General features: G+C 40.5%; 1 protein-coding gene across 5 annotated transcripts in view; it reads right to left on the reverse strand.

Annotated features, from left to right (window-relative positions):
- LOC109112557 (gastrula zinc finger protein XlCGF57.1-like) overlaps nt 1-22,302 on the reverse strand; it is an 89,857-nt gene that overhangs the window by 9,279 nt on the left and 58,276 nt on the right. The window contains exons 1-4 of one of the 5 annotated variants that reach the window (XM_042721188.1): nt 21,036-21,121; nt 20,720-20,821; nt 11,829-11,910; nt 9,373-10,879 (exon numbers count right to left, since the gene is read on the reverse strand). In XM_042721188.1, the coding sequence (XP_042577122.1) occupies nt 9,681-10,879; nt 11,829-11,910; nt 20,720-20,743 (1,305 nt within the window). In that variant the 5' untranslated portion in view covers nt 20,744-20,821; nt 21,036-21,121 and the 3' untranslated portion in view covers nt 9,373-9,680. Of the gene's footprint in view, nt 1-9,372; nt 10,880-11,828; nt 11,911-20,719; nt 20,822-21,035; nt 21,122-22,302 lie in introns of those variants that run through there. The other 4 variants (XM_042721189.1, XM_042721190.1, XM_042721185.1 and 1 more) reach the window with 4 other exon arrangements.

Below are 22,302 nucleotides of genomic sequence, written 5' to 3' on the forward strand. Positions count from 1 at the left end.
AAACGATGGACACCAGCAGTTCTGTCTTAGTAAGGTTGAGCTGAAGGTGATGGTCATTCATCCAGCTAGAACTGTCTCTCAGACAGGCTGCAATGCAAGCAGCTACCGCCGGATCATCTGGTTGGAATGAGAAGTAGAGTTGAGTGTCATCAGCATAGCAGTGATAAGAAAAGCTATGCTTCTGAATGACAGATCCTATTGACGTCATGTAGATGGAGAAGAGAAGTGGTCCAAGCACTGAGCCTTGAGGAATCCCAGTAGCAAGAAGTTGTGGCTTAAAAAACCTCACCCTTCCAAGACACCCTGAATGACCTACCTGAGAGGTAGGACTTAACCCACAGGAGTGTGGTTCCAGAGATGCCCATCTTTCTGAGGGTGGACAGGAGAATCTGGTGATTAACGGTGTCAAAAGCAGCAGACAGATTCAGCAAGATGAGTACTGAGGATTTGGAAGCTTCTCTTGCCAGTCGCAGGGCTTCAGTAACCGAGAGCAGGGCAGTCTTAAATGAGTGGCCACTTTTGAAGCAAGACTGGTTGCTGTCCAAGAGGTTGTTCTGTACAAGAAACATAGAGAGCTGGTTGAACACAACTTGCTCAAGTGTCTTTGCAATGAATGGAAGAAGGGATATGGGTCTGTAGTTTTCTAAAAGTGCTGGATTTAGAAAGGGGTTTTTAAGCAGTGAGCTTACCCAAGCATGCTTAAATGCTGTGGGAAATGTACCAGTGTGAATAGAGGTGATGATAATGTAAGTGAAGGTATGACTGAGTGATTTTGTTGTGGTAGTATGTCGTTTTTAGCAGTGGAGACATTGGCAGAGAAGGAAGAGAGAAGTGAATGATACACACTAAGGTCGGTAGAGTTTTTTTGATTTGCACCATTTCCTCTCTGCAGCCCTTAGTTTAGAGCAATGTTCACGGAGAACATCAGACAGCCAAGGTGCAGGAAGGGTGAAGGAAGTGAGGATAAAATCATAGAGGATAGGTGAGAGGGAGAAAGTGAGCGTAGGTTACGTCGAAAGGTGACCTGCGTGTGAGGTAAGAAGTGCTGAGGAAGGGGCCTGAGGTATGCAGGGGAGTAACTGAAGTGTTGTCAGTGAGATAAGGAGACCAGCACCTCCACCCCCAAGCCCCCCCCCCCAATCGTGCGAGGGGTGTGGTAAAAATTCTGCTTTGTTAACAGCAGACTGGCAGTTCCAGAGACCAATTGGAATAGACAGTAACATAGTAGAGGACAGAGGGACAGAGCATAGATTATTAGGACTGGCCTGCCTCCAACATGCAATGCATGATTTCTGAGTGTTAGGACCTGGTCACCCTGGTGCCATTTTGGAGAATATCCACTGGACGTATGCCATTCTGTGTCAGCTGTGTCATTCCTGATCTGTTTCCTGTTGTTGTGATTTGATCTGAATGGAAACAGCATATCGGCGTGACGCAGCTGACACAGAACAGCATACATCCAGAGGATATTCTCCAAAATGGCACCAGGGTGATGCAGAGGAGACAAATTGTCTTTTTTTTTCTTTAGCGCACAAAAAGTATTCTCGTAGCTTCGTATAATTGCAGATGAACCACTGATGTCACATGGATTATTTTACAGATCTACTTGCTACCTTTCTGGACTTGGAAACATTTCAGTTTGGGAACATTTCACAAAGAGTATAATTTTTCTGCATATATCAGCATGATACTCACTAAGGTGAGTAGAGGCAAATCCTTAATATCCTTATTTAAAACTTAATAAACAAAACAACTAGCTTCTTGAGCCATGATGTTACGCATCTGACTTCCGTGACGTAGTGCACACTCCTATGATAATTGAGGCTTGCGACTGTTTTTGTTGAGAGGATATTATGTTTAAATATTGTATGAATGTGTATCTGTTGTATTTTAAAATGTTGTCTTACTATATGGCAGCCAATTTGGCCAGGTCTCTCTTGTAAAAGAGATTTTAATCTCAATGAGACTTCCTCTTTAAATGAAGGTAAATAATGATTGAGGGGAGCGCTAGAGAGTAGCACATGGCGTAAGATGCATTTTCACCCAGCTCCATTACACTTGGTGAAATAAATCTTAATAAAACTTTGTTACACCTACTTAACTTGATCAGTTAGTAAAGTTAATATATTAATGATGAATATATCTAAAAAGACTGTCTCTGTCCCCGACTGTCAACATGGTGGAAGACACTTCAACTAGCCCAGTGCTAACCGATGCTAACATTTGCGGTCAAACTAACATTAACTTTGGTAATGAGACCACTGAGACTGATGCTTCTTATCCTTTGGAGGATGAAGATGATGTTTCTCCCAGGGCTATTCTTCTTGCCATTAGAAAGATGGATTCCTCTATGAATGCCCGATTTAACAATTTGGAAACTTCTTTGTCTGTAGTGCAGTCGACACTAACCGCCAACACATCCTGTATCGCTGACCTGGAAGAGGCTAGCACAGATTATGAGCGCCGCATCTCTCATCTGGAGCAGCTTTGTTCTGGTCCATCACAGGAGAACACGTCTCTGAAGGCAAAGGTAACGGATCTAGAGGCCAGATCTCGCAGGCAGAACATCAAGATAGCAGGTCTTCCTGAGAACATCGAGAAGGGCAACCCCACACGATTTGTTTCCGAACTTCTGCCTTCACTACTAGGAGAATCTAATCTTCCGCATGGTGTAAAGATTGACCGGGCCCACTGCATTGGCCCCATCAGAAACAACAGAGCATGAGTTATGATTGCCAGGATACATCATGATTCTGTTAAGACTGAAATACTGCGCCTATGCTCATCTCATCCTCACACATGAGAAGACGAAGAAAATATTTTCATCCTCGCAGGAGGCCGAATCTTACATTGACAGTCTCTCATCGTGATGGAAGGTGAACGATATTGGGATCCATTGTGGTAAATAAGACTACTTTTAGCTGTTTGTGGCCTGTACATTTCATGGACTGTTGGGCGTGACTCTCTTTTCTTTTTATTATCATTAGGATCAGTCATCATACCTTTACTGTTCTACTAATACTTAAAGACTATCAGGCCAATAACGCTATAGGATGTTCATGTAAGTTATGTATACATGTGGGTCTGTACAATGTGTATGTGTATGGGGATGTTTGTGCTTTCATTCACATACAAAGTATTCCTGATCACAAGAACTGTTAATCCATCACCGGTTGATTTTTGTTTTCTTTTGAGTTTGATTTATTTAGTTTTTCTCTTTTCTTGTGTTTTGTTCGGCAATCCCATGTTTAAATGGGGTACTCTGATTTTCGTTTATGTTCGAGAAGCGAGATTACTAGTTTTTGCCAGCTTATTTTTGTATTGGATATGTTTGTGTTTTTCTTTGTTTTGTTTTTAAGTATGTTTGTACTTAACTAGTGGCTCAGTTTACCCTATGATTTATCTTTCACTGCACTTTGATGAGCCACCCTAAGAAACATTTGAATATTTTGAGCTGAAATGTGTGTGGTGTAAACAATATTGTTAAAAGATCCAAAGTCTTCGCACATTTAAATTCTTTACACATGCAGATATATTGTTTCTGCAGGAGACTCACATTAAGCATTCCAGTGCTCACAGACTTAAATGCAGATGGATAGGTCAAATGTAACACTCTACTTTCTCTTCTAAGGCCCGTGGGGTGTCTATATTAACACGTAAGACTATTCCTTTTCAAGACTTGAACACTAAACAAGATATTAATGGTCGTTATCTTATTGTGGCCGGTATTGTTCTAGAGAAACATGTCACATCTGTGAATTTATGCGTACCAAACAGAACAGAAAAATCAGTGGGGCAAAAGTCTTTCTGAGACAGACACAGAGTTGTCAGCTCTAGAGCAACAGTTTAAACTCACATCTTTCAACTCAACTCTGACTAGTATTATGAAATTGAAATATGAATATAATACCCTTTTATCTACTCAAAATTAGCTCCCTTCTATTAAAGATTAAGCAAAAACAATTTGAATTAGGAGACAAACCTAATCACTTGCTAGCCCGTCAGCTTAGGTGTGCACAAGCTAGTAGAGCTATACATGCCATCAAGTCAAAATCAAACTGGTTTTATTCCCTGGAGATTTTCTTTTCATAATGTACGCAGACTTATAAATGTTGTGTATAGAAATAAAGGAAAACATGATAAAATTGCCAATCTAACCCTGGATGCCCATAAGGCATTTGACAGGGTGGAATGGAGAATTTGGTCTGGGACAAACAATTTTAACAATGTTTGGTCGTGTTAACACAATCAAAATGGTTACTTTACCTAGATTTCTTTGTCATTCCTTAAAACACTTGATACTGTGATCATGTCGTTATCTGGGGATATAGAGCTCATCGTATATCTAAAGTGCATATTTGTAAAACAGAAGAGGTAGGAGGCTTAGGTCTTCCGTTTCCAGCATTACTACTGGGCAGCCAATCTAAGAGCATTCATATATTGGTGGATTGCATGTCCTGGGAAATCGAGCACTACCATTCCTGCTTGGCTGCCTATTGAGCGGGATATGCAGGAATCCTCCATCCCTGCTTTACTCTTTGCAGAAAACAAACCCATCAGAACACTGAAGAAATGTAACCCTATTGTTGTAAATTCTCTTGAGACTTGGTATCAGCTCAGAAAAATCTTCCTCAGACCTGTTCACTTACCTCTATAGCTTTCAATCATGCATTCCCTCCTTCACACTCAGACAGAACTTGTTTATCATGGAAAGAAAAAGTTCTGTCTATAGGAGATTTATATATAGACAATGTATTTGCTTCTTTTGCTCAGTTTAGACAAAAAGTTGGGCTACCATCCTCTCATTTTTTTCAGGTATTTACAAGTACAGAATTATGTTAAAAGTAATTTTTGAAGTTTACAAGTCCCCTGAATATCTTTATGTATTTATGACCTCTGAACTTGACTCGAAGGGTATTGTTTCAAAATATGTTGAGTATTTTAATGACTCTAGAACTCCCTCGACTAAATACTTAAAGATGTCTTGGGAAAAGGAATTGGGGATAGATATTTCAGAAGATAATTGGACTAAGGCCCTCCAAGGTATTAGGTCTTGCTCCATCAACTCTAATTTTCAGCTGATTCGGTATAAAGTTGTCCATAGATTGTACTACTCTCGAACCAAATTAGATTTCATATATCCCTCTGTGTCACCTCTGTGTCTTAAATGCAAGCCCAATGAGGGTACATTGGCTCATTTATTTTGGTTCTGCCCAAAAATGTGTACATTTTGGACTGAGTTTTTTTCTTTCTACTCAAAGGTACTAAAGATTGATTTTTCTCATGACGCTCTTATTACAATATTAGGCTGGGCCCCCTTCTTAGAGAAGTACAGTTTCAGTCAGATCCAAACAGTTAAATATGGGATGACCATAAAAAAAGACAATTTTGTTGTTGTGGAACAAAGAGTCTGTGCCTAAATTTGAAACGTGGCTTTAATTGTTTTTTTTGTTGTTATGTAAGTTTTTTTTAATGACTCTGTATGTGTATATGTAGAGACGGCTGTATGTGCTTTTGTAAAAAAAACACAAGTATGAACGATGTATGTTTATGTGGGTGTATGCATATATGCATGATTACAGTATCATTGTTTTTTTTCTTTGATTTGCTGGCACAGGGGTTGAGGGATTGTTCTCTAGAATGTGAAAAACTTACAATAAAATTGTATGTATATATATATATATATATATATATATATATATATATATATATATATATAAATGATTGAGCAGCTCATGTGCTTAGAATGTGTAGTGTTGCGTCAGCACAGGAGTGTGCACTACGTCACAGAAGTGAAAGAAGAAAGTCATATACACCTAGGACAGCTTGAGGGTGAGTAAATTAAGGGATAATTTTCATTCTGGGGTGAACTATCCCTTTAGCTTACACTCCAGGTCAAAAGCCATAACTAGGAAAATCATATGACATTCTTCAGAAACATCATTAATTTCTGTAGAGCTGTACTGTGAATAAGAATGAAATGAGTTCAGCTTTGAGAGAGATAAAGGGGTTTTTGAACAGGAGGCAATCCTAGAACTGTACATCACACTTCTGCAATCCTAATGTCTTCACTCTCCTCTTTAATAAACGACATCTTTATAATAGTGTGTCACGTAGATGATTTTCTGTGAGTTTGGACAAGATGAGAATAATTAACAGACAGAAAATAAATCCAAACTAAATGTCACTCATAAGCAGATGCACTTTGCTCAAAAAAACAAATAACCTTTAAAAATGTTATACAAAGCATTACAATGTTACATTCAGTAATAAATCATTCATTCAAGAGTTCTCGTTAGAAGCATAACATTTTCTGAACAGTTTGAAACACTTCAAATGCTCAAAACACAAACCTTTCTTCAGCCAAATCACAACAGAGCAGGAGGAGGCACAGGCTTATGATGTCATATCTCCCCTCCAAAATAAAAGTCCCTTCACATGCAAAAATCAGAAATCTGCAGACATAGTCAAATACAAATAATAAAACACATCAACGATGTTCAGAATTAAATTATTGGTGAAATACATATTTAAATTTTTTTGGTTTAATGAAAATAATCCGTGAGATTTTGTAAATGGCTACACTTTCTTTGTTTTACTTGATAATTTTTTAGAAAGAGATTTATCAGGACCTCCACTGTCTCTTTTCAGTTATCAGAAATTCTCATTTATCTCATGATTTCATATGAAGCTTTTAGTGGAAGTCACTGGTATGACCGACTTTATTGCTAGGGAATTGTAAAAAACTAGAATACAAATGGATTAAACTACTCAGTTTAGTGAGTATACCATGATCGACATCATGTGGTTTGATACCTTGCAGCATTTTGTAAAATGCATTTTTCATGAAAATTGTCACTGGTGTTTCCTTCTTTATGGATAACAACAGTGAAAATCAGTTTTTGTTTATGTTCTTTTACTAACTGCTTTCACTAATTGCCAAATGTATGCCAAATGTAACAATTTAGTCTTATCTACTTAATTATAGTTGAAGAATAAGGATCTTTGGTCTTGTGTCACTGGTGTTACTTTTTTCCCTGTCACATTAAATAAAATGTGGCACATGTGGCACAATAATAATTTTACATCCACTGAATACTGTTTCACTCAAGAGTTAAAATTTAAAGGATTGTATCATGATTTGTTTATAAGTGTTTTACAAATATTTTCATTGTTATAGCAAATACACTGTTACACAAATGAACTAACATCATTCAATCACACTTTTAACAAACCTGATTAAAATAAATAAAACAGAAGCTCCTTATTTATTGCATTATCATTATTTTTCTGTAACCCTGACTACATGTACTAAAATAAATCGAGAAATAATATTTCATATTAAAACCCTTTAAAATTTCCAAAGTAAGGTAACACCAGTGACAAAAAAATGGTTCATGTGGTCTTTAAATAATAAAAAAAAGCTGTAATTTATGTGTATTCATAAAGCCAAAATGTAATATAATAATGTGGTCTAATTTTAAATGTTAAAAAAAGAATTACATTTTAAGTCATTTTGCCATACCAAAAGTGGACGTTTCTGTAGAATTACCCTGTTAATACATGGCTGTGGGCAGAGATGGATCGATTTCTTACAAATTGTAATCAGTTACTGATTCCAAATTACATGACAAAAATTGTAATCCATCCTCAGTGGTAGAGCAACAGTCCAGTTCTTCTTCTCCTTAGCCCAGGTAAAGCGCCTCAGGAGTGGCTTAACAAGAGGAATACGACAACTGTAGCCAAATCTCTTGACACGTCTGTGTGTGGTGCTCTTGATGCCTTGACCCTAGCCTCAGTTCATTCCTTGTGAAGTTCACTTGAATCGATTTTGCCTGACAATCCTCATAAGGCTGCGGTTCTCTCGGTTGGTTGTGCATCTTTTTCTTCCACACTTTTTTCTTCCACTCAACTTTCTGTAAACATGCTTGGATACAGCACTCTGTGAACAGCCAGCTTCTTTGGCAATGAATGTTTGTGGCTTACCCTCCTTGTGAAGCGTGTCAATGATTGTCTTCTGGACAACTGTCAGATCAGCAGTCTTCCCCATGATTGTGTAGCTAGTGAACCAAACTGAGAGAACATTTTGAAGACTCAGGAAACCTTTGCAGGTGTTTTGAGTTGATTAGCTGATTGGCATGTCAGTTTTTGTTAAATATGAGTCAAAATCATCACAATAAAAAGAACCAAAGACTTAAGCCCTATTCGGACGGGACTAGTTTTACAGGGGGTCATTAGAGAAATCTGTGTTTCACAGACGTACTTGGTGATTTTAATCCCGTCCGAATCTGCAACGTCTGTGTTTTTCTCACACAATTCCAGAGCAAATTACCTACTGTTTTCCAGCAAACTAGTGATCCTCTGAGAAAACTAATCCTGTCCGAATGCGAATGTCTGTGATTGCCGGCGATATTTAATTTCACAACGCGTTTCCTTGTGTGTTTTGGCCAACGTGAATTACCGTAGATGCTCTTACCGCACGCATGTTTGATATATTTGCTTCCCGGCAAAGAAACAATAATGATACAAAAATAAAAATAATAAAATCAAGAGCCAGATCACGTAAACTATTAATACTGGCTATTGTAATATCAGCATCAGGTAAGATTACTCACGTTCGCTTATGCACTCAGTTACATAATGTTTTAATTACAGACGTACCTTTATAAAAATTAAACATGGGTTTAGCCTACTACAAAAAAATAAATAATAATAAATAAAAATAAAAAACAAGTTAAACTAAAGAAACCACACATTAACATGGTTTTGCTATACTAGCCATTTAGTATTTATTGTGTAATAATACTAATGGTAATCAATCCGAATATCTATATGCAATGCACGCATACAGAGCGCATGATCTCTGTGACGCCCAGATGCACAAAACAGACCCTCCCACCTCTGTAATAAACACGGAGATGTTAGTCCCGTCCGAATTGGTACATGAAAATCGCAGACGTCATGTGGTAAGAATCAAAACTCAAACGTAGTTTAGAAAACTAGTCCCGTCCAAAGAGGGCTTTAAACTTCGGTCTGTGTGCACTGGATTTATTTAATACACAAGTTTCACAATTTGACTTGAACTTTTCCACGACATTCTAAATTATTGAGATGCACCTGTATTTTCCTTGTAGCAACAGTAATGAAAAACTCTGTATTATTATTATTATTATTATTATTTATTTATTTTTTTTTCTCAGTGAAGACTCTTAAATGGAGAGCCATAGCTTGGAATTGTGAGCACCCAGATAAAAATATTGATGTTTCACCGCCCTAAACTATTATCATGTATGGTATAAGACATTGGCAATGTCCACATCTGATGCCATGTAACCTAATAGGAATTTATTAAACAAAACACTACAAAATAAATGCAAATAATCGTTTTTATTGGACGTAAAAAAGAGGACCACAATGGAAAGTCTATGACTTTTTTGTGTATTTTATAATCTGTGTGAATTGTGACACTTTCTTGTAGAATTTTATAAAACTTATAAATCAACAAACATCAAGAAATCAATAATTTCTACATCATTATTAAGAAATTATGCATTTATACATATGGGGGGTACACAGGTTGTGGCACAGGGATTAACTAGGAAACTTAAAAATGGCGCTTCATGTCATAAATATTGACCCCTGGTTTAGACTGACACTTTTTCCACACTTCTTGTGTGAACTCAAGTGACAGTTAAGGGATTTTTTGGTTTGAAACTCTTTGTCTTCTCTCCGGTGTGAATTCTCATGTGATACTTGAGGTTCACTGCTGTTGTGAAGCTCTTTCCACACTGTTGGCAGGTGAAAGACTTCTCTCCAGTGTGACTTCTAACATGGACTTTAAGATGACATTTTTGAGAGAAGCTGTTTCCACACCGTTGGCAGGTGTAAGGCTTCTCTCCAGTGTGAACTCTCATGTGGACTTTAAGATGCACATTTTCAGTGAAGCTCTTTCCACACTGTTGGCAGGTGAAAGGCTTCACTCCAGTGTGACTTCTAACATGGACTTTAAGATGACATTTTTGAGAGAAGCTGTTTCCACACTGTTGGCAGGTGTAAGGCTTCTCTCCAGTGTGAACTCTCATGTGGACTTTAAGATGCACATTTTCAGTGAAGCTCTTTCCACACAGTTTGCAGGTGAACGGCTTCTCTCCAGTGTGAATTCTCATGTGGCCTTTAAGATGTTCTGCTTGTGTGAAACTCTTCCCACATTGTTGGCAGGTGAAAGGCTTCTCTCCAGTGTGAATTCTCATGTGGATTATTACATTTCTTTTGTCAATGAAGCTCTTTCCACAGAATTCGCAGGTAAAAGGTTTCTCTCCAGTGTGAATTCTAATGTGGACTTTAAGGTGTCCTTTTTCAGTGAAGCGCTTTCCACACTGTTTGCATGTGAAAGGCTTCTCTCCAGTATGAATTCTCATGTGAACTTTAAGATGTTGTTTTTGTGTGAAACTCTTCCCACACTGTTGGCAAGTGAAAGGCCTCTCTCCAGTGTGAACTCTCATGTGGCCTTTAAGGTGTCCTTTTTCGGTGAAGCTCTTTCCACACTGTTGGCAGGTGAAAGGCTTCTCTCCAGAGTGAATTTTTAAGTGCCTGTTTAGGTAGTCCATTTTTCTGAAGCTCTTTGAACACAGATTACATCTGAATGGCTTCTCTCCAGTGTGAGCTTTTATGTGCTTTGTAAGTTTTGTTTTTCTGTTGAAACCTTTGCCAAACTGTTGGCACATGAAATAACTTCTAGTTCCAGTCTTTTGAGCAATGTTTTGTGAGGAAGTCTTTTCAGTCGGTGAGTAAATAAAATATTTTTCTCCATTTGTGAAATCCTGTTTTCTCTCTTCCATTTCATTTAGTTCTTGACTCTCCACTTTAACTGCCATCATATCTAAAAAAGACAAATACAAGTTAACCCCAGTTTAACAGCACCAAGCAATAGACATCAAGGCTTTAACAACAAAACAAAAAGATGTACGCCAGATCATGTACCCACTGAGCTAACGAAATAGGTGTTACCTGTAATCTCAGAGCCTGTTCTCAATATTTTTAAACTTTTGCTTTCTTTAGGACACGTTCCAAAATCTTTTTTTCATCATGTTTGAATTCTGTGTGTTCAGGAAACTGCTAAAGGTATTATGGAAATGGTTTGGAATTAGGGCTGCACGATAAATCGCATGCGATATTTAATGCGCATCTTGTCAGTAAAGACGGTTCTGTAATCAGCAGTAAATCTCCATCACCTGCGCACTTTCACATGGAGCAGCATTTACTACACAGAGCCGTTGTTCACTGACAAGTTGCACAAAAACACAATCATATTTTGCTCATGTTCTGCTAAATGCTGCTCCATGTGAAAATTTATCGTGCAGCCCTATTTGGAATGTTAGTAATGCATTGGTAAAATGACAAAATTTTGTGTTTCTGTCCTGGCAGGTAATAAGACATTAAGAGTCTAATAAGTCTGAGGGTAACAAATGATGTCCTTGTTGCAGCAGATTCTGGGCTTGTGGCAGTTTGGTTTTGTTAGATCTCAGTGCTGCATATTTGATACCATTTGTCACATTATTCTAATGGACAGATTACATAAGTGGAATGGTCTTTCTGGTGTAGTTTTAAAATGGTTTGAATCATTCTTTCAGAATGCACTCAATTTGTCTATTCTGGTGCAAACAGATCTCAGACTGCTCCATTGTGGCAGGGTGTCCCTCAGGGGTTGGTATTGGGTCCTACTCTTTTTAGCATTTATATGTGTCACAAACCAGGATACAAGTGGAGGGTTTAGTAAAAGCAGATAGTTTATTTACAGGATGCAGTATGACAACGATATGGTAAGTTACTGAATGGATGAATCCCAGAGCTCTGGAGAGTTTGACAGGGGGACACAGCAATGGAGAATCGCTGGGGATCGTCAATGGGGATCTGAGGGCAAAGAAAGAACAGGTTTAGAGGAGATGGGTCGGGCACCAGTTTGGGGTAGTGAACGGTAGACCAGACGCCAGAGTACTGGCGTGAGGATGGCTTTATCCAGGTGAGTGATTGCTGGGTGCAGGTGATCAGTACTCCGGTGACTGGGATCGGAAATGATTGGGATCAGGTGCTGGTGGTGATTGGGGTAGCTGTGACTGTGAGTTCCTGACATTACCCCCTCCTCCAGGGGCGGGTCCTGACGCCCTGATGCGACGACGAGGGCGACCACGGCCTCTGGGTGCAGGACAGTTAGGATGTAGTTGATGGAATTCCTCCAGAAGCATGGGATCTAGGATGTTGTCCCGGGCCACCCAGGAACGTTCCTCTGGTCCATACCCCTCCCAGTCCCCGAGGTACTCAAGCCGGGCACCCCGTCGCCACGAGTCCAGGATGTCCTTTACTTGGTACACGGGTGGTTGATCGAGGATCTCCGGAGGAGGGGGTTCCTGTGGTTCTGGGGCATCTGGAGTGGCAGGAGAGAAGGGTTTTAGTAGGGACACATGGAAAGAGGGGTGAATGCGGTACCTGGGTGGTAGGAGTATCCTGTAGGTGACTTAGTTGATCTGCCTCTCGACCGTGAATGGACCAATGTAGCAGGAACTCAGCTTCCTGCATTGCTGACAGAGACGCAGATCCCGTGTTGAAAGCCATACCTTATCCCCTGAATGGTAAACTGGAGTGGTGGCATGTCGAACATCCGCAAAGGCCTTGTGTCTCCATATAGCGCGCTGGAGGTGGATGTGAGCTGAGTCCCACACTCTCTCGCTTGTTCGGAACCAGTAGTCCACAGCTGGAACGTCCAATGGTTCTGTCAATGGGAACAGTGGAGGTTGATAGCCGAGCATGCACTGGAAGGGGGTGAGGCCGGTGGTACTCTGTTGAAGGGAGTTCTGTGCATACTTGGCCCAGGGAATGAAGCAGCTCCAGCTGTGCTGATCTTCTTGGCAGTATGCCCGGAGGTATCGTCCAAGTTTTTGGATCTTCCGCTCAGTCTGGCCGTTCGTCTGGGGATGGTACCTGGAAGACAAGTTCACTGTGACCCCCAGTAGGTGAAAGAAGGCCTTCCATACCCAGGAAATGAACTGGGGACCCTGGTCTGACACGATATCCTCAAATAGCCCAAAGTTCCGGAAGACATGGGAGAATAGGTGCTCAGCCATTTCCAAGGCAGTTGGTAATCCTGGCAGGGGAATTAATTTACAGGCTTTAGAAAAATCGATCCACAACCACCAAGACACATGTGTTACCTTTGGAATCGGGCAGGTCAGTCACATAGTCAATCCCCAGATGGGACCAGGGCCTCTGAGAAACAGGTAGGGGTATGAGTTTGCCTGCCTGGAGCTGACGTGGAGTAGAAAATATAGCACAGACTGAGCAACTTCGGACATACCTGATGACATCCTGGGACATACTGGGCCACCAGTACTGAGCTTGGAGGAGCGAGAGGGTCTGTTGGCTGCCTGGATGTCCAGAGCCCGGTATACAGTGGACTAAGCCTCCCAGCAGAGCAGATTCGTTCCTTGTAGCCGCTCTGATGTCCTCGTCCGAACTCCAAATGATGGGGCTGATGATCACAGCTGGAGGGAATATAGGCTCGGGGTCAGATGGAGTATAGACGAGAGAGTGTATCAGCCTTTGCAGTTCCAGTTTCCAGGGCAGTAGGTTATTTTGAAGTTGAATCTAGTGAAGAATAGGGCCCAGCGGTCCTGCCGGGGATTAAGTCGTCGGGCATCACATAGGTATTGGAGATTTTTATGATCTGTAATGACAGTAAATGGGTGGTTAGCTCCCTCCAGCCAATGTCTCCATTCATCAAGAGCGTGCTTAATAGCCAACAACTCCCTGTCCCCGATGTCGTTGTTTCGCTCTGCTGGGGTCAGTTTCCTGGAGAAGTATACGCAAGGCTGGAGGCGTGGAGGCTCACCAAACTGCTGGGACAGCACGGGTCCTACGCTGGTGGTGGAGGCGTCAACTTCGACCACAAATGGAGACTCAGGATTAGTGTGGTGAAGGATGGGAGCCATGCTGAAGGTTTCTTTGAGTGCTTGGAAGGCTTTGTGGGCGGTGGAAGTCCAGGACAGGGACTTGGGCTTTCCTCGAAGGAGGGTGGTCAACAGAGCAGTATGTCGACTAAAATCTTGAATAAAGCATTGATAGAAGTTACCAAATCCCAAGAACCTCTGGAGTTCCTTCACTGACTGAGGAACGGGCCACTCTGTGATGGCGGTTACCTTCCCCTTGTCATCTGGATACCTTCTGGGCTGATGTTATAGCCGAAGGAACTGTACCGAGGAGTGGTGCAATTCACATTTCTCCAGCTTCAGGAATATATGGTGTTGTCGTAGCTTCTGTAGGACCTGCGCAACGTTATGGTGATGTTCGGCCAGGTTCCGGGAATATATGAGTATATCGTCGATATACACGATGACTGAATTGGAGGAATTCCCGGAACACCTCATTCATAAACCCTTGGAATACAGAGGGGGCGTTGGCGAGTCCATACGGCATAATGCAGTACTCATAGTGTCCAGAAGGGGTAATGAAAGCCATCTTCCACTCATCATTAGGCATGGGCAGATTACCGGTTTCAAGGTATACCGCGATTTAAAAATGTCACTGTTTCAAAACCACTAATATTTTCCATTATACTGTTCCTGCGGTATGCGCTCTTTTCCATGTCTCCTCAATGACTGAAAGAGTAGGAACCCCTCAGGCTGAGTGCAGTGTAGCGAGTAACACTGACCCCTCCTCCTCCTGCGGTCAGTCTCTTGTGTGTAGGATGGCCGAACTTAAGGCCCGGGTACACTTCACATTCAGCGTTACTTTCCGTCTCGCGCACAGCCGAGTCCGCACTGTTTTTAAAAGTATACTTAACTGCAGATGAGCGTGGACGGATGAGCTCGACACATGCACAGTACTATGGGGTGCGCGGCTGTCCGTGAGCCCTCTTGATGACGAAAATAACATAATGCTGATGGTGCACGGACGGCCGAAATATACTTTGGCCTTTACGCGATCGGCAACCGGCCGTTTTTTGCCTTATTGCAACTCTCTGTTCTGGACTTACACGAACTGCGTTGCAATGCAATCATTTTCCAAAATGTAATTTATGTGAAAATATGAAGTCTGTTAATGCCCGTTAACACAGGCCAGAGACGCTGAAGACAGACACAGAGAGAAAAATACTGTAGCAGGACGATCGCTCACTGTTTATGATGCACAAATTATTGGAAGAAAATCCTCAATATTGATTTGGGGGTTTATATGAATGTGTTTCTGAGGGAAGCTGACTGTCTTCTGAAAAGTTTACTTGGTATAATTTCACAAAGCTTGTCAGAACATTCTGTTTTTGCTTCAAATTGGGTTATTATTAAATCAAATTATGTGTATGATTATTATATAACTTAATGATATGAAATTATATAAATATATGTATATGAATTATATAATTAAAATTAAATAACTGTAATTACAGATTTAGGTTAAATAAAGATGTCAGTCTTAATTTTTTTCTTTTTAGGAAACAAGTCAAAGAAAATAATAAACTAATTCTACTGTTTATAATATTCTGTATGTTGCTCAAAATAATGTTTTTTTTTTTCTGTATGAAATTTTTTTTTTTTTTTTTGTTTTTACCCCAATCATTTAAAAAAATTAAGTTTTGTAGCTGTAATAACATTATACTGTGATATTTTTGCTTAAGGTTGTCATACTGTCCACATCTCATATCGGCCTATGCCTACTCATCACCTTTCGTATACAAATGAGGTTATAGGCGCTCCGCAGGTCCAGCTTGGAGAAGATGTGGGCTCCATGGAGTTCCTTGAGGGTGGCAGGGACCAGGGGAAGTGGATAAGGGAGTTTGACCGTCTGAGAATTCAGGGCTCTGTAGTCGATGCATGGCCGCAAGCCCCCTTCCTTCTTGCCCACGAAGAAGAAGCTAGAAGCAGCCGGTGAGCTGGATGGTCGGATGAATTCCTGCTTGAAAGCCTCCTGGATGTATTCCTCCATAGCCTTGTGCTCCGGGATGGACAATGGATATACTCTACCCTTGGGGAGTTTAGCTTCAGACACCAGGTCGATGGCACAGTCACATGGCCTGTGAGGTGGTAAGTGGGAGGCTGCCTGCTTACTGAAAACATCCTGGAATGCCACATAATCAGATGGGATCATTGGAGCGACATTAGGCTCAGGGCTCTCGATGAGGGTCGAAGCCACTTGACACCCTGGAGAATTGATTACTGGATGTGGAAGAGCAGTGAGACAATGTTGGTGGTAGAATTGGCTCCTATGAACTACCTCAACGGAGTCCCATCTGATTTCTGGAGATTGTAAGTTGAGCCAGGGGCGTCCCAGGATGATATCTACCATTGGTCCCTCCAGTACCAGGAAGTGAATTTCCTCTTCATGGAAGAGTCCAACCTTGAGGGTTAACGGAGGTGCCTGAAACTCAACCAGGGCTGAAACAAAGACAGTGCAGTCTGAAGTGAATTGTTAGACTGACATGATGGTAAGCTTGGAAATGGCAGGGTTCTGTTGAATTGTACTCACCGTAGGACGTGGGGGCTTGACGGGGCAGGCACGGATGATATGATCAGGTGCGGCACAATGAAGGCAGAGTCCCGCCACAAGCCTGCGTTTACATTCCTCGGTGGATAGTCGAGTAGATTCAATTTGCATGGGCTCTGGTACTGGAGGGCTGCTGGCAGGAGAGCCAGACTGGTGGGTGGTTGGGCAGGCGGCTAGGTGTTATGAGATGCGATTAGCTTTTAACATTAAGTTCTCCAATACGATGGAATCCTTGAGATCACCATTTGAGCACAGATCCGGGGATTAAGATCTTGGCGATAAGTGCTCAAGAGAGCTGCTTCGTTCCATCCACTAGCCGCCGCCAAAGTTCGAAACTGGATGGTATATTCACTGGTTAATGTCTCTCTCTGAAGCAACCGCAGTAGTTGATCAGCGACTGAAACCTCATCCGCAGAGGAGCCGAATACTTCCTTGAAGTGAGTGGTGAAAGCTTCATAAGAGTTATTCATGACACTATTAGCATCCCATATGGCCTTTGCCCATTGCAGGGCATGCCCAGACAGTAGAGAAATTAAGAATGCCACCTTTGTATGGGGGGGGGGGGGGGGGTGTGGTTGCGCCTTGATGTATAATAAGACTTGTAGTAGAAATCCACTACATCCAGCTGGTTCCCCCGCATATGACGCAGGCAGCGCCATGGGACTGGCAGAGGCAGATTGGGGAGTGGATGTAGATGTGAATGCTGCACGGAGAAGGTTGCCCAGCTGCAGAAGGTCTGCAGGAGCGGGTGACTGGGGATCCATATAGATGTCTTATTTGGTCCGGTCTTCTGTCACAAACCAGGATACAAGCGGAGGATTTAGTAAAAGCAGATAGTTTATTTACAGGATGCAGTATGACAACGATATGGTAAGTCACTGAATGGATGAATCCCAGAGCTATGGAAAGTTTGACGGGGGAGACAGCAATGGAGAATCGCTGGGGATCGTCAATGGGGATCTGAGGGCAAAGAAAGAACATGTTTAAAGGAGATGGGTCGGGCACCAGTTCGGGGTGGTGAACGGTAGACCAGACGCCGGAGTACTGGCGTGAGGATGGCTTTATCCAGGTGAGTGATTGCTGGGTGGAGGTGCAGGTGATAAGTACTCCAGTGATTGGGATCGGGAGTGATTGGGATCATGTGCTGGTGATGATTGGGGTGGCTGTGACTGTGAGTTCCTGACAATATGTTGCCTCTTGGGCAGATTATTCAAAAGTATGGTCTGGGTTATCATTGCTATGCAGATACCCAGATTAACATTAGTACTCAACCTGATGTTACATCAACACTTTCAACTTTATCTGCTTGTTTACTGGAAATACAAGCCTGTATGAAACAGAACTTCCTGCAGTTAAACTATTTATTTTGATTGTTAAGTTATACTGATTGGCACTTCAACTGATGTAAATAAATGTAATAATTTTAAACTTACAGTGGATGATTGCCAGATTCTCCCTTCTGTACAGGTGTGGAATTTGGTTTTTTTTTATGCACAGCTGACTTTTAACACTCATTTTAAGAATGTTACTAAAGTACTAAAGTGTTTTATCATCTTCATAATTTTGCACAAATAAGAAAGTTTTTCTCTATGCCTGATGCAGAAAGGCTTATTCACGCATTTATAACATCTAGGCTTGATTATTGCAATTCACTTTTTGCAAGGTAAACTGCAATATGTGCAAAATTAAGCTGCTTGTGTTTTATTTTTCACACCATCCTGCAGTCATATCACTGCTGTGCTTTCTCAACTACTGGCTTCCACTTCAATCATGTACTGATTTTAAAGTTCTTATTTTAACCTATAAGGAGGTACATGGGCTGACCCCAGAGTATGTTTGTAATTTGGTCACAGTGTCCACACCATCTCGGTCTCTCCAATCTGCTGGTTCTCTTACTCCGTACCAGCCTCGTTGTAAACTCTCTTATTCTTGGTTGTTGAATTCTTTTTTTTTAAGTAATGCTATGTTGTTTTGTTTTTTTTATGTAATTAATGATATGTTTTTTTTTTGTTTTAAGAAATTACTCAAATCATATCAGTTGTTGTCACTGTTGTTTTTGTGTTGTCATTGTGATTGCTATTATGGAGTAGTGTTGTTTTTTATTGTTGTTTTATACTGTTGTAGCACCTTGAGTGTAAGAAAGGCACATCACAAATAAAATGTATTATAATTATTATTATTAGGTCATCTTTTTAATAAGTCACCATTTATTTAAGGGGCTTTTGCACCACATAGTTCTAGGAACTATGTTATGGGAACTAGCCAGCAAGGTAGCTCCCCTTCATTCGCACCAGCAGCATAAACTCTGAAGCGGCCGAAAGTGGTCCCTTTAAACGCAGCATTAGCAAATGCCAACAACCGGCAGACGAAGGACACCAAGATCAGAGACATTTTTGTTGCGTGTCATGGGTTTTGTAATATTGGAGACGGAACCTAAAAAATTATTATGTTGTTGAAGAAGCAAGTGGTGGTGATAGGTGATATATTCAATGATAACTTGCATATCATCGAGGCTGAAAAAAGAACACACTGCTGCAGACAACAGAAAAATTCCATTATCACTAAAACAAATCATCAAGTCTTTAGTAGTCTTTAAATAGTAATAGTAGTCTTTAGGTAGGTAGGTGGGGGGTGGGGGCAAAATGGAGAAGCCATGTGTGACAAACTAATTACACCCTTACAGTTTCTTTAAGAATTTAGAGGTTAGTAGTAGTCTGGTGCTGCTAATGAAATGCCCTTGAAATAACTGATAAACTTCTCATCAGGTTTTGAATGTTTTCTTGGCCTTCCATTCCTTTTCTATTCTATTTAGGTTTAAGAAAACCAGGTTCCTGCTATTGCTCAAGTGTAATATACCTTTTTTTTTTTTTTTTGCACTGTTAAACTTGAGTTCATCACTGGTCAGACCAAATGATAACTTTCCCATTTAGCCCTACAACTGGAGAGCCTCCTGTGTTCAAAGGGCAGACCGGGCAAACGTGAGCTTGAAATGTTTTAAGAAACCACGCAGGTTAACTTAATGCTGCGTCCCATGTGAAACGGCCATAACCACATGTTTTCCAGACTCCGTGGCTGTGGAAACAAGTCAAGTCAAGTCAAGTCTGCTTTATTGTCAATTCTTCCACATGTACAGCACATACATACAGAGAATTGAAATTGCGTTACTCTCAGACCCCCGGTGCATACAGATAACACTAACAGTAGAGCCTAAAAATACAGATAGATACAGATAAAAACTAAAATCTAAAATATTAAATACAACCATACAAATAAGGGCATGTAAAAAAATAATAATAATAAAAATAAAAAATAAAGTTAAATAAAGCAGCGCAAGGCACATGGCAGATGCGAACAAACAGTGCAGATAAAAAACAAAGAGGCTGAAATGCATTAATGGGCAAATGATCTTTTGAAGGCTGATTTCATCATAATTGCTATTAGTATTATCCACACTGCAAAATCCTCATTTGTTTATTCAAATAAGTGTGGGCCTTTGTAAAATATGCGACAAATTGCGTCCCATATTTATTTGATGCAATATTTGAGAGACGTTTCAGACGTGCACTCCACTCCAGCACCAGGTGCGAGTCAAACGAGTGCTCTTCAAGTGCACGCACAAAGCTATCAAAGCACAAAATAAACTACATGCATGCAATGTCGTGGTCAGTTAAGTCATGAAGTTACCAAAAAGGCCATTAAAGCTGACTTAAATCTGTGCATGCATGTAATATATTTTATATGAGTAACATTTTCAAAACTGTCCTGGAGCAGCCCAGCACTGTCTCCCTCATCTAACGCAGAGGAGCTTTCTCGTGATGGGATCTAGACTGAAGAACAGCCTGCCAGCAGCCCTCCATCTTTAGCAGCTTTTACATCGCTTTTATAAAACTCACTTGTTTTATGACATCGCCTTCCTTCAGCAAAATCATAGTAACGTCTCAGAAAAGAGTGACATAAAGACCATTCTTTGTCTTTTTTTTCTTGACAGAAACACAAAAATACTCTAAGAGCTCAAGGGGTTAAAGAACGAGCGGCAATCCTAGAACTGTACATCATTAGAAAGGACAGTTTACTCTATAATAATCTTATAGTAACAGTATTTGTGTCTTATTCTTCAGAAACATCATTAATTTCTGTAGAGCTGTACTGTGAATAAGAATGAAATGAGTTCAGCTTTGAGAAAGAAACAAACCTGTTTGTTCCTCAGTATCTTCATGTTTGATGCTGAACACTTCTGCAATCCTAATGTCTTCACTCTCCTCTTTAATAAACGACATCTTTATGTCACGTGGATCTAAAGAAAGAAGAAAACGTACACTAAATTACAAAGTAACTGTTTTCAGTCCGTGTTGAACTGAGGCATATAGTTTTGTTCAGAGACTGTAACATTGTGGAAACATTATTAAATGTCCTCTTCTTGAGCTCTGAGGTGTAAAACAGAACGGATTGTTGGATTGTGAAAAACAGTTCGCTTTCATTTAAACACTTGAAATGTTTAACACACAAACCTTTCTTCAGTCGCGTCACAAGCTCCGAGTTCGGTTCACGGCGCAGCCTTATGACGTCACACAGACGTTCCAAAATAAAAGTCCCGTTCACACGCTCGAATCAGAAATTCACATGAAATATACATACGAATAATAAAACACATATCAGTGGTGTTCAGAGATGAATTCTTGCACTATATATTTGTTTAAATAATTCCAGTGAGAGTTTGAACCACATGAGGATTCTGAACACTAATGTTTGTGTGCAAAGACCATTTAAGGAGCCAGAAACGTTTTACTTTTATTTGTTTATTTGGAAAGAGCTTGGTTATAACAAAGGTTTGTCAATCTTTTTACAGCCAGAAAAAAAAACACACACATACACATATATGCACTCCTAAAATGCACTATAACCTTTACAGGTGAACTTAATTTGACCGTCTCTAAACTTCTGAATGCACGTGTCCAACTGTTCAGTGTTTCAGTACTTACTGCATAACATGCTGTTCTCTAACGAGGTGATTAACCACAAAAATCACAAGTGTCTTGACCTCTAAATGTTCTGGTTCAAGGACAAGTTTTGCCATGCCTCGGCTGACAATAAGTCGACTTGTAAAACATCATGAGATGTCGCTGTCAAGATGTAATTGATGCTCAAGGACACATGACAAATTATTGAGACATTTATCGCCATTTATCGCGTTCCGGTATCGCCACCACTGTTGATAGCTTTAGTTTCAATAAATAGTTAGAGATGAAGAAATTACCATTAAATGCCCTACTATAATCTGAGTCATTCTATAATTCGTACACATGGGCCAGAGTTGGCGTGCACATGCGCAAATTTTCCAGTCAAGTTTCTTTTTATTAATCCCAACTTTTGTGTAGGAAGTGGTGTACACCTCTTTCAGGGCTGGTTTTGTGCGTATGCAACGGTTATAAATGAGCCACCAGGACATTAATGTTCCACAGGGCACAAAAACTAAATTTTAACGGGAAATGTAAAAAAACAAACAAAACAAAACTCGTCAGAACTATAGAAAGGCCTTCATATGCATGAGATTCAAATAAGGACATGGACTACTTTAACACTCCACTACATAGAAAAGGAGAGACGCCAACTAGTTATTTACCAGCTGCAGACTATAGTAGCTGAAGCTGATTATATCGTCTTGGTCTGGAACAAAGTTTGCTTACAGCAATCGTGAAAATAAGTGAAGCAGTCTTAAGATCTGACAATGCCTCAAATGAAAATTTGGTAACACTTTCTATGAAGCTCATATTTATA

The sequence above is a fragment of the Cyprinus carpio genome, chromosome B3 (assembly GCF_018340385.1).
Source record: "Cyprinus carpio isolate SPL01 chromosome B3, ASM1834038v1, whole genome shotgun sequence".
Lineage (NCBI taxonomy): Eukaryota > Metazoa > Chordata > Actinopteri > Cypriniformes > Cyprinidae > Cyprinus > Cyprinus carpio.